Source organism: Arvicola amphibius, chromosome 8 (assembly GCF_903992535.2).
Source record: "Arvicola amphibius chromosome 8, mArvAmp1.2, whole genome shotgun sequence".
NCBI classification, from domain to species: domain Eukaryota; kingdom Metazoa; phylum Chordata; class Mammalia; order Rodentia; family Cricetidae; genus Arvicola; species Arvicola amphibius.
In genome coordinates this window covers 89,753,197-89,767,033 of record NC_052054.1, presented here as the reverse complement: position 1 = coordinate 89,767,033, position 13,837 = coordinate 89,753,197, and the positions used below count along the sequence as shown (strand labels likewise).

General features: G+C 38.0%; 1 protein-coding gene across 1 annotated transcript; it reads right to left on the bottom strand.

Annotated features, from left to right (window-relative positions):
* Positions 1–10,263: 10,263 nt before the first annotated feature.
* On the bottom strand, positions 10,264–10,664 carry LOC119821349 (60S ribosomal protein L35a-like). The gene has a single exon (XM_038340323.1). It carries the CDS (start codon positions 10,624–10,626, stop codon positions 10,294–10,296), a length of 333 nt encoding a protein of 110 aa, XP_038196251.1. The 5' UTR covers positions 10,627–10,664; the 3' UTR covers positions 10,264–10,293.
* Positions 10,665–13,837: the final 3,173 nt, after the last annotated feature.

Below are 13,837 nucleotides of genomic sequence, written 5' to 3'. Positions count from 1 at the left end.
GCTAGGGAAATGATTGGGATCAGATACATGATGTAAGACACATAGAATAAATAAAAAGTGAAAATGTTTTAATAGAAAAAAATAGCAAGGTACATTCCCAACACCACATGTTGACAATTTGTTGTATTATTCTAATAATCAACCAAAATATCTACGTTCCACATGAGCTTGATCTGCCTTGAATGTGATGAGTAGGAGACTGCCACTTAATGCATTCCAAATACCGAGATATAAAACAGTCATAATGAGGATGCTCATACTGAAGGAACGGTGTCAACTCTGCGTGCAATCCCTTCTGTGGCAGGTGTGTACAGGGGACAAGGGAAGGCTGTCAGGACTCCTGTTTATCACCAACCACTACCTACAGCCTCCACCTCTCTTCTAGTCCTCTCTGATCCTGCTGACTTTATAGTCACTAGAGTACAGAACTTTTCCCTTGTGTTTAAACGATGGGGTATTGGTCGTTGTCAACACTCAGGGGATGGGTAATTTCTTTTGTGGTTATAGTGAAGACAAGTTGGCTTTCCTCTCTAAAAATAAAAACAAAAATCATATTTGCTTGAAAAACAGAAAGAAGTGATTTAGTACAATGTTCTCTATGACCCTGTAAATTTCATTAGCTCCACTAACTTTTGGGAAGATATTTAGCATTGGCACGGTGAATTATTGAAAAAGTCATTGCCGTGAGTAGCATAGTATCTTATGTAGCTTCCTTCTATGACTGCTTTATATCTTCATTTCACTCTTGTCGAGAGAGAGAGAGAAAGAGAGAGAGACTTTTCCCTGACATTAGTATGTTTTATCTCCATAGTCTTTATTGTATGTAATTATTGATAGCTCAGGGCCAGTAACATGGCTCAGTGCCATATGACCTGAGTTTGATCCCTGAACCCGTGTAAGGGTGGAAAGAGAGCACCAATCCCCAGAAGCTGCCCTCTAACCTCCACTTGCCCAGCCTGGCACACCTAGACCCATTCTCACACAAGTCATACACACAGTGATAATAAGCGAGAAAATAAGTTAAAAATCAACAGCCCACCGCATCACTCAGTAGATTTATTTCAATAATCTCCATCTTTCTTGCACTACAAATGAGATGTGCTCACAATTGAGTTTGTAATATGTAACACAAACACAGACGATGGTAAGTATTGTTTTCACAGGCTGTTGATACAGAGGAACACTTTCTGAAAGGCATATCTTCATTTTCCATGTCAACCATGGAAGGACAAATAATATTCTCGCATCACCAACATTGAACATTATTATACGCTTTTCAAATAAAGGAATAGAGCTTCCTTTGAAAGTGTGAGGGTGCTAAACTGTCAAAATCTTTACTGATGAAATTCTATGCAGCACAGTCATTAGATCATGAAAATTCATTATTTCTAAAGGAACTTTAATTCTGGAACATATCCTACAACCAACTTTCAATTGCATTGCTTATTCCATACTGTTTCATGTGCTTCATTACCAACCAGCCGCCTCTCACCCCTGAAATAACCTCATTTCCAACTGTCTTTCTATTCCATTCTACCTCCTAATGATATTAAGATATGCTTCATAGTATCTTCTTATGGATTTAGTTCTGGGAAATAGTCTGTGAAGAATATTAATCCTTTTCAGGCACATTAGAGAGAATATTTGCTAAGATCTAGTTGGAGGATAATTGCCCTGGGAAACATTGAAGAGAAGGCTAATGAGGGGAATAATAGTTTCTGGAATTAAACATGAGCATGGAAGACATATTCTGGAAAACCAACATACATACATATATATGTGTGTGTGTGTGTGTGTGTGTGTATACACATATATATGTATATATGACAGGGTGAGAAGCAGAAATACATGTCTGTCATAATGATACATTTTAAGAAAACTCAAATGATTCATAACTGTAACATATTTTCCTTCCTTTGAAGTAAAACTGGGTCTAAATAAAGAAGTACAAATTTGCAATTTTAGGGAAATTCTGGCTATTTCTGAGAGTAAGGTAGCACCAGGGGCTACTGTTACCTCAACCATGAAAGAATATGTGGATTCTAGCCATAAACAAAGGACATTAAACCTATCGTTCACGATCCTAGAGAAGCTAAGTAATAAGGTGAACCCAAAGAAAAGCATATATAGATCCTCCTGGAAATTTGAAGCAGACAAGATCGCCAGGCAGAAGTTGGGAGCATGGGGATGGGGGTGGGGTGGGGGGAAAGGGAGAGGGGAGAAAGAAGGGATAAGGGGAAGGTTGTGGAGAGCTTGGGGGAGTGGGATGTTTGAGATGGAGGAAGGAAGGATATGAGAGCAGGGAAGGAGATATCTTCATTGAGGGAGCCATTTTGGGGTTGGCAAGAGGCTTGGCTCTGGAGGGGTTCCCAGGAGTCCATGGGGATGTCCCCAGCTAGGACACTGGGCAGTGGAGGAGAAGGTTCCTGAACTAGTCTTGTCCTATAGTCACACTGATGGCTATCTTGAATATCACCATAGAACCTTTTTCTGGGGACGGATGGAGATAGAGACAGAGACCCACATCAGAGCACTGGACTGAGCTCCCAAGGTCCAGTTGAAGAGCAGAAGGAGGGAGAAGATGAGCAAGGAAGTCAGGACTACGAGGGGTTGGTCCACCCACTGAGACAGTGTGCCTGATCTAATGGGAGCTTACCAAATTTAGCTGGACTGGGACTGAACAAGCATGGGATCAAACTGGACCCTCTGAATGTGGCTGACAATTGGGGCAGACTGAGAAGCCAATGATAATGGCACTGGGATTTGTCTCTACTGCATGTACTGGCTTTTTGGGATCCTATTCTATTTGGATGCATACCTTCCTAAGCCTGGATGGAGTGGGGGGTGGTCTTGGACTTCCCACAGGGCAGGATACCCTGCTCTCTCTTAGGACTGGAGGAGGTTGGGGGGAGGGTGAGTGGAGGAGCTGAAGGGAAGTGGGAGAAGGGGAGGAAGTGGAAATTTTAATGGTAATTTTTATAAAGTAATAAAAAAAAGAAAACCAGCAATGGCAGTTGGATAAAACTCAATGAGTTTTTTGTTTTGTTTTTTCATACATAGCATGATTTCTTTACAATTGTCTCATTTGGACTCTGCTTAATATTAAGTGAAATTTACATTTTAATTTGAGGGAAATCAACATTTTAATAGAATTGTGTTTTTAAAATAAGCATGGTGTTTCTACACTTAAAGTCTTTATGTGCCTCAGCAAATATTGAATTTTCCAAAACATTTTCATTTCTTTTTCCTAGTTAGTTTGCAATGTTTGTGGTACCACAAAGTTGGCCATTCCTAGTCTGTAGAAATGTGCATTAATTTTCCATGTTTGCCCTATTTTACATGATAAGTTACAGGAATAAATTTCTACATATGAGCTGATAATTATATTGCTAGAATAAACTTGCAGTACTATTACCTTAATATGTTGTTATGGCAATTTGTTATATTTGGACTTTTGAATATATGTTTGTTAAATTGGTCCTTATTATTTAAATGGATTTTTATTTAAAAATAAGATTTCCCATTTTTCTTTAGGGGATAAAAAAGATTTTAATCCTTCTCAGACAGTAGCTATTATTTGACTGTTTTTTCTGAGAAGCAAAAGCATTCCTAAGTACTTCAAAGAACTACAAATTTCTATTTAAGAAAGTCTCATATTTATTCACATAGGAATACTCATTTTTGTAGAGTCAGCACCATGTGGATAAATTGGAAAGACTAGGAGAAAACAGATGTCATACCTAGAACAAAAAGTTAATATTCCTAGTCTATTACCTACTCAAGGCTAGTGAAGTCATGGATCTTGGAAGAAAACCTACAACAGCCACTGCCATAATCTCTAATCATCTTAAATATGTGTCCTTATACACACAGATAACTGTAGTTCCCTCATCAAGCGTATTGGAGAAGCGGTGGCGGAAAGAGCTAAGAGCTAGAGAAATAGAGTTTGCTGGGAGAGTGTGCTGCACTCATGAAGTCTCACCAGCATGACTATCAAACGTGATCTGAACAAGGATGACACTGATCGACATGCTAGTGTGGAAGGGAGAAGGCTCCCAAGGCCTGCACCCTAGGTAAAGAACCACAGGCAGTTAAGGAATGCGGAGAGCAGAGAAATTATCTTCTCCAGGAAAGAGCACACCAATTGCCTAGGATTATACACATACCACCCCCCCACCACCACCACCACCAACAACAACAAAAGAAAAGGATCTTGAACAAACACTTTTCAGTTTCATGCGGAAACACAAAAGGCCCAGGATAGCTAAAATTCTCCTAAATAATAAAAAGACAGCTAGAGGTATCACTACCCCCAATCTCAAGTTGTACTACAGAACTACAATAATAAAAACAGCATGGTATTAGAAGACTCGGACATAAGGCTACACACCTTCAAATTCCCGATTTTTGACAAAGATCAAAAAATATACTCCGGGGGAAAAAGCATCTTCAAAAAAATGGTATTGGTCAAATTTGAATAGCTGCATTGCATGCAGAAAATGCAAATATATCTTTATTTATCACCTTACACAAAACTCAACTCCAAATGGATAAAGGGCCTCAAGATCAGGCCAGATACACTGAACCTGATAGAAGGGTAAGTGGGTAATAGCCTTGAACTTAATAGCACAGGAAAAACCTTTTGGACAGAACACTGATAGCACCGGCTCTAAGATCAACAATTAATAAATGAGACCTCATGAAGCTGAAAAGCTTCTGTATGGCAGGGTGTAGATGGATGTGATAGAGTGGTACCTCACTAGCTCAGAATTGAGTATAATAAAGCGTTCTTTATTTAGGATTAGATTCACAGATCACAGTCCTCTGCATGAGCAGGGAACAGGAACCAAATCCAGAAGCCAAGAAAGAGCATGCAAGCTTTATGGCTGCATTTATAGTATAAAAGACCATGCCCGAGTGGGCTGGTATCTTACAGGCTATTGGCTGAAGGAGTTCCCACAGCAGCAGGGCACTATCTTTTTTGACAAAGCAGCAGCCTGCAGACTAGCAGGCTGTAGAACGGGAGAAGATCTTTAACAGTTACACATTCAGTAGAGAGTTAATTTCTAAGATATATAAAGAACAAAGAGAAAACAAACAACAAAAAAAAACGGCTATCAAGAAAACAAATAGTCCAATTAAAAAGCAGAGTGCAGAACTAAACAGGGTTCCCAAAAGATGAAACACAAATGTCTGAGAAACACTTCAGAAATGTTCAACATACTTAGGCCCTATCAGACCTAGCTAGAAATCTTCAAATATCACAGGCTATAGACAGTTGCTCTCCACAAACTGATGGCAATGCCCTGTTGCTGAAGGCATTACTTGCATCTCTTACTGAACACAAAGAAGGGAAGCTGGTACCTAACTAGAGGCTTCACCCCTACTGATAGGGACTCTTCTAAATAAAAGACTACCTCCACTAAACAATTATAAAAGAAATGAAAATTCAGGTAAATACATAATGCAGGATTATGTATAGGTTTTAAGAATCTGCACACACATGCAGACCTTTCTTTAAACAACTTGATGTATATATGTTATATATTAATGCTAATACACTTCTACCACCAGTAGCAGCAACATCTGGCGTGAGGCAGAGCATCAGGAATCTGAATAAGCCGAATAGGAACATTATTCAACTTTCTATGCATAACACTTTGTATTACATCGCAGTGCTAAAGACCTTGAGACAAATTTTCCCCCTTTGGTAAAAGACTAGGTAAAGTTGGAAAAAAGGCATCTAAAACATCATATTTTACACAGTCTCATATCTGTACAATAAGACAAATTGTTTCTAATTTTGCATCCTCCTTAAATGGATGAAAAGCTTCATTCAAATATTTATAAATGTTCTTTTACCTTTGAAGGCAAGCTCAACGAATAAAACACATTCCCAACAATGACAGCATCACTGGAAAAATAAATGCATTCTATATATAATGTAGGCAGCTCTCTGTACAGCAACATAGTAATTAAAAATTCACTTGTAGATTAGTACTAACGTTGTCATAGCCAGAAGTTATTTGAAAAAGCTGAAGCAAGGTTACTATGACTTCTGCTTAGTCAACAGAAAGTTTCTCAGAATGCAAGAAGTATTTTTCCAGAGCAGCATTGTTAAACATGTCTGAAAGGCCTAAATGCCGGGCTGATAAAACATATTTAGCCCAAATATACCAAATTATAATACTAACTGTAGATCTGTTAAATATGATGTTTGTAGTGAGAAAATGAGTAATAGATAATAGGAAAGAAAATGTCTCTGGGTCATAAAAAGCATCTGTTTACTCATGACTGAATTTCCAATAGCTGCTAAATAGTTAATGTTTACTGAATATGGAGTGAATAATCCATAGGAACTAGCCTCGCTTTTCTGGTAATGGATCTGGAATTTTGTAATACACACATACATGCATAAACATACACACACATACCACACACACATACACACTCACATACACACACACACACACACACACACACACAACCATTTTTTGAATATAGTACAGAAATAAAGATGTATAAAGAATATTTTGGTTATGGGTTAGAGAGCCAGTTCAAGGAGATTCAAAGACAAAACACAATAGAGGTTAGTAGGAGTGCTGAAATGAATTTAACATGCAAAATTAGTCAGACTCCAAAGGGAAATGCTCAATTTCATCGTCATCAGCAGAAACAATTTACAGTACCGACTGCTTAAAAACAACTAATAGTGTGATAAAGTCGCTCGAAAGTTGGGAAAGTCACTGATAATGAGGACCTGAAGACTCCACAAGGCCCCACATTTCAGAAGGCACAAAGTCTTCATTTCTAATTGTGTGTGTGTGTGTGTGTGTGTGTGTGATTTCAAGTACTTCACAATGTTCCTTCCAACTCGGCCCCCAGTAATAAAATCTTTAAACTTGGAGTATGCTGTAGCCCAGTTGGAAGAGTACTCGCCTAGCATGATTTCGGCTCTGGGTTTGGTCCCCTACATAGCATAAAACCAGGTGTGGTCATGCAGAACTGTAATCCAGACATTTGGAAGTAGAAGCAGGAGGATCAGAAGTTCAAGGTCATCCTTGGACACACAGCAAATTCAAGACTAAGACTCAGTGGGTAACAGCATTTACTGAGCAAACCATCCCCGGAACTCATAGCGGGAGGACAGAACTGGCTCTGAAATTTGTCCTCTGATCTTCACGTTCACACACACCATAGAACATGCACACCTGCACTGACAGGCTGCACACACACACACACACACACACACACACACACCAAATAAATTTGTTTTTGTTTTTTTTAAGTTTGTGACCACACTGGGCTACATGAAACCCATTTATAAAAACAAATACCAAGATCTTTTTCTATTCTGTATGTTGCTGTTTTGTCTTGTTGACTGTGTCCTTTGCTTTACAGAAGCTTTTCAGTTTCAGGAGGTCCTATTTATTTATTGTTTCTCTCATTATCTGTGTTGCTGGGGTTATATTTAGGAAGTGGTCTGTGCCAATGCGTTCAAGTGTACTTCCCACTTTCTGTTCTATAAGGTTCAGTGTGGTTGGTTTTATGTTGAGATTTTTGATCCATTTGGACTTGAATTTTGTGCACGGTGATAGATATTTATCTGTTTGCATTCTTCTCCAGGTTGATATCCAGTTATGCCAGCACCACTTGTTGAATATGCTTTCTTCTTTCCATTTTATATTTTCAGTTTCTTTGTCAAAAATCAGGTGTTTGTAAGTGTGTGGATTGATATCCAGGTCTTCAATTCGATTCCATTGGTCCTCCTGTCTGTTTTTATGCCAATACCAGGCTGTTTTTGTTACTGTAGCTGTATAGTAGAGTTTGATCAAGCTATTCTTGATCACACAAAAAGGCTAGCTTTATTAGATTTGCCCTAATTCCTTACACAAGGCCTGTTTTATGATAAAATATTAATTTTTTGTGTAGCTTATATAAAGGTGAAACTTCCAGTATATGCATAAACAAGCTATATATGGCCTCACACACACTTACCACACTAATGCTGTATGGGCAGAGACAAGAAGATCACTAGCAGTTGCTGAATGCCAGACAACCACAAAACAAAACAAATTCCTTACACCAAATGTCACATTGGGTACCATCTATAGACTTCAAGATCAAAAGGAAAGAAAAGCATGTGAACAAGTGTCAGCGAATTAACAAAGATGGGTATAATATTGTTGAGAGTTTTTTTTTTTTTGTCTTTGTTTCTTGATAAGATTCAGGACATGTAACCCTCAAATGTAATATTGAATATCTCAAACTAAAAGAATCTGAGAAAAAAATAGAAGGTAGATGGTCTCTCTGAGTTTCTCCAAGCCCTTCTCACCCAGGGCAGACCTCCAGACTAGAGTGAGCTATGAGGGTTCTCCAACTGCAAAGAAGGAATGGCCTCCTTTACAAAGTCAAAAGCTCCAGGACTCAGGACTGAGGCCTGGCTAGGTGTCCCTAATTTGCTGCCATCAGATCATTGTCCTTGCTCTGACGTAGTTCTTCATCACCAACCACTCCTCGTCAAACCTCTCGCAGCGACAGTGCTCAGAGCAGGAAGGTTGCTTTTCTCTTACATGGGAATAGCACTTTGTTTTTTCACAAGCTTTCCCTGTCAAAAAAACCCCTTAATTTCATGAGGTTTTTAAATGATTAATTTGTCCTCTGTTATTGGAACCTTAGAAAAGTAAAGAAAAGATTATATTCCCGCCTTATGGCACAAGGCTTGACAAAGCACAGTTATACCTTACGTTGGTATTGACCGGCTTAAAATACTAGTCTTTTAGCTGGGTGGTGGTGGCGCACACCTTTAATCCTAGCACTCGAGATGCAGAGGCAGGCAGATCTCTGTGAGTGGGAAGCTAGTCCGGTCTACAAGAGAGTTCCAGGACCGCTGGTGTAATACAGAGAAACTGTCTCAAAAAACCAAAAAACATAAAAAGCAAAAAGCAAATAAACAAACAAAAAACCAAAACTAGTCTTTTGTAGAAAACTTTGTGAACAGCAGTGCTAATGAGCCACATGTGGCTTCTCTGATTGGCTCTTCAAACATTAGCACTAAAGGTTGATATCATTTGCCGTGTTGAAGCTAAGAAATCAATGGTAAATCTCTACCCCATGACTGTCATGATTGGTGGCTCATCCCTTAGAGCCCTGTACTTGAAGCAGAGGTGGGTAGATCCCAGAGTTCAAGGCCAACCTGATCTACATAGAATGTTCCAGGCCAGCGATGGCTAAACTTTTGAGACTGTATCTCAAAATTAAAAATAAATAAATCCATACCAGATTTCTGACATATCTTTACATTTTAGGTGAATTTTTCTCTTTTGTAAATCTTCAAAATTAGCAAAGTCTCCCGGTTTGCTTTCTGTCATTATCTTAGAACCTAGGTCTCTAAGCCCCGCATTTTGGGTAGACTAGACAGGCATTAGTCCTGTATGAAGTCTCTTTGTTTTCCACAGAAGTGACCAGCTATTTATGATTGAAAGAGCATATGGAGATTGGAAGGATCTGGGAGAAGTTTGGGGAGAGGGAAACATCAAAATATAATATGAAAAAAATAATAAAAAAATTTAAATGACATTCTCAAAAATAATCTGTAAAAGGCCTTACATATTTACTCAATCATTCCACAGTATCCAGCCAAATTCCTTCTTGTTAAAGTCATTTTGAAGAAAATAAGAAAAAATATAGATTTCTAAATGCTAATTAGTCAGAAAATATCAGATACATGCAAAATATTTTATTTTAGATTGCAGAGAATTCAATAAAAATGATCAACTGGAAGCCAAAATATATATACAGAGGACCTGGTGCAGACTTATGCAGGCCCTGTGCTTGCTGCTTCGGTCTGAGAGTTCAAATGAGCTTTGATCATGCTGACTTAAAGGGTTTGTTTTTCTTGGTGTCTTCCATCCCCTCTGGCTTTTACACTCTTTCTGCCTTCTCTTCCACAAGGTTCCCCAAGCACTAAAGGGAAGGATTTAATAGATATCCCATTTAGGACTGAATGTTCCAAGGTCTCTCACTCTCTGTATAATGTGTGACTGTAGGCTTCTATATCTGAGCCCATTTTCTGCAGGAGGAAGCTTCTCTGATGATGGATGAACAAGGCACTGATCTATGAGTGTAGCAGAATATCATTAGGAGTCATTTTACCACTACATTTCTAAAGCTTTTTAGACCAATATTAATTATTTGGTTTTTATCGTAGGCCCCTGGGCTATCTAGTCAAAGGTTCTTTTTTTTTTTTTTTTTTTTTTCAAATCCACTTTTATTTATTTACTTTTCACTGGTTTAAATCCGGGATGGGTACAGCATCACACGGATTCTGTGTCCAATGGCCTTTGCAGGAAGGTTGCTTCGGAATTTGGCACGGACCATGCCACTGTTTCCATGGGCCCGAGTCACCTTCCCCCAGATCACTCTGGTTTTGTTTGGTTTGCCTCCAGGTGTCACTGTGTTGTTCTTTGCTATATACACATAAGCGCATCTCTTGCCCAAGTAGAATTCAGTTTCATCTCGGGCATAAACGCCTTCAATTTTAAGGAGAGCCGTGTGCTCTCTCTGGTTCCGGAGACCTCGCTTGTAGCCAGCAAACGTGGCCTTGCACCACAGCCTTCCAGACATAGTGTCTTTTAGAAGTCCTGTTCCCAGCAGGCCTCCACAGGCGCTAAGATGGCCGAAAGACTAGTCAAAGGTTCTTGATCACCCAAGATGTATTGAGTATGGGTTCCATCTTGTGGAGTGGGCCTTAAGTCAAATCAGATATGCCACCATTGTCCTAGTGGTGTGGAAAGTCCTTCTGTGTATGTGTTGTTTTTATTGATTAATAAAGAAGCTACTTTTGGCCAATGGCTTAAAAGAATATAGCTAGGCTGGAAGATATACATATATATATATATATATATATATGTATATACATGTATATATATACATACATATATATATATATATATATATATATATATAGAGAGAGAGAGAGAGAGAGAGAGAGAGAGAGAGAGAGTAGGCAGGGTCAGTGGAAAGCCATGTAGCCACTGCCAGGGACAGATATGCCAGAACCTTGCCAGTAAGCCACAGCCACATAGTGGTACACAGATTAATAGAAATGGGCTAATTTAAGATATAAGACTAAGTCAGAAATACACTTAAGCTATTGGCCAAACAGTATTACAAATAATATAGTTTCTGAGTGATTATTTTGGGGCTGAGCAGCTGGGACAGAACAAGAGACCTCCCCCAACATCCTAGGATATCTTGCCTTTTCTGATCTAATAAGATGATTATATGGTTTTTGTCTTTAAGTCCGTTTATGTGGTGGACTACATATATCAGTTTACATATGTTAAGCCATCCCTGCATTTCTGGGATTAAATCCACTTGATCATTGGATAATCTTCGTGATATTTTCTTGGATTCTGTTTGCAAGTATTTTATTGAGAAGTTTGTATCTATGTTCATAGGGATATTGATTTATAACTTTCTTTTTTGGTTGGGTCTTTGCATGGTTTAGGTTTAGAGAGAATTAGGAAATATTCTTTCAGTTTCTATTTTGTGGAATGATGTGAGAAGTGTTAGTGTTAATTCTTCTATGAAAGTCTAGTAGAATCCTATGCAGACTCCATTTGACCCCGGGCTTTTATTTTTTTTTAGTTGGGAAACTTAATTGTTTCTATGTCACTAGTGGCTATGGCTCTATGTATATTGATTATTTCATCTTGATTTAGTATTTGGTAGGTCATATATATCAAAAAAATTCTTCATTTCTTTTAGGTTTCCTGTTGTTGTTGTTGATATCAAGTTTAACCTATGGTAATCAGATAGGATACAGGGTGTTATTCCAGTTTTCTTATATCCGTTGAGAATTGTCTTGTATCCAAGTATGTGATCAATTTTGGAGAAAGTTCCATGAGTTGCTAAGAAGAAAGTATACTCTTTTGTTCTGTAGATCTTTGCCAGGTCCATTTGATTAATGATGTTATTTAACTCCAGCCTTTCTCTGTTTAAATTTTTTCTCTGAATGACCTGTCTATTGGTGAGAGCAGGACATTAAAGTCACACACTATCTCTCTGTAAGTATCAAATTGTGTTCTTAATGTAGTAATGCTTTTTTTATGGACTTGACTATCCTTGTGTTTGGGGTAGAGATATTTAGAAGTGTAATATCCTCTTGGATTTTTTTTTTCTTTAATGAGTATGTAGTGTCCTTCCCTGTCTCTTCTAATTAGTTATGATTTGAAGTCTATTTTGTCAGATAATAAAATGGCTCCATGAGCTTGCTTCATGGAGCCATTTTATTGGAATGCCTTTTTCTATCCTTTTATCCTGAGGTTATGTTTGTCTTCAATGGTGAGGTGCATTTCTGGATGCAGCAGAAGGATGGATCCTGTTCTCTGATGCAATTGGTTTCTGTGCCTTTTTTATTGAGGAACTGAGACTATTACTATTAAGAGTTCTCAGTGAGCACTGTTTATTGATTCCTGTAATTTTACTGTTATGACATGGGCTTTCCCCAACTTTTGATCTGGTCTAGGATTACTTATCCCTTGTATCTTCTTGGGTGTGGTTATGAGTGACTAGCCTGATTCCATCTCAGGGTAAAAAGCCATTTTGTTATAAGGTCAAAATAAGTTGTTTCTATTCAAAATTGACTCACATATACTGTACCCTGGTAAGACAAGGTGTTTTGCCAAGGGATCTTGAGATGTTCTGCCAAGATTATTTGTCACATAATCTAATCTACTATTTGCCTTTGTAAAGTTTGCTTGCAAAATTCTTAAGTTACAAAATCCTCAGTTTACAATTTTCCCTTATAAAAAGAGGCCTGAAAAGATAACCCACACTGTGGAAATCCAGATTTGGAGAGTCAGTCCTACACATAGTAAATGAAGCTTGCTTAATTGGCTTAAATTTGCATGATGTTTTTCATTCTTCATCAACAGTTAACCTCTTCAGAATGAAAATTTCCTTCTAGTGTCTTTTGTAAAGTTAGGGAGGAAGGGTGAAATTGCTTAAATTTGGTTTTTATCATGGAATATTTCCCCCTCTGTTGCTTGTGGTTGGTATTTTTTCTGTGTAGAGTTTTCTGGACTGACATCTGTGTGACATCTTTCAGAGTGTGTAGAACATTTCTTTAGGTCCACAGAGGAGGCAGGTGCTATAATAATGAACCTTCTTTTATGTTACTTCATCTTCTTCCCTTTCAACTTTTAATAACTTTCTTTGTTCTTTATGTTTAGTGTTTTGATTATAATGTGACGTGGAGGATTTCTTTTCTGGTCCAGTCTATGTGGTGTTTTTATGCTTCTTGGACCTTGATAGCCATCTCCTTCTTTAGGTTGGGGAAATTTCTTTCTATGATTTTGTTAAAAATATTTTCTGTACCTTTGAAATGGTTTTCTTTTCCTTCTTCTGTCCCTATTATTCATAGATTTAGTCTTTTCATGGTGTCCTAGATTTCCTGGATGTTTTGTACTGACATTTTTTTTTTTTTTAGATTTAACATTTTGTTTGAATGGACTATCCATTTCTTCCACTCTGTCTTTAATATTTGAGAGTCTCTCTTCAATGTCTTGTAATCTGTTGATGAGGCTTACTCTGAGATTTTTGTCAGACTTCCTAACTTTTTCATTCTGGTTTTAATTTCAGTTTAAATTTTCTTTAGTGAGGCTGGAGAGATGGTTCTGTAGTTAAGAGCATTGACTGCTCTTCCAGAGGACCTAGGTTCAATGTTCAGGACCTATATGGTAGCTCACAGCTGTCTGTAATTCCAAGATCTGACACCCTCACACAAACATACATGCAGGCATAACACCAATGCAAATAAAATAAAAATAAA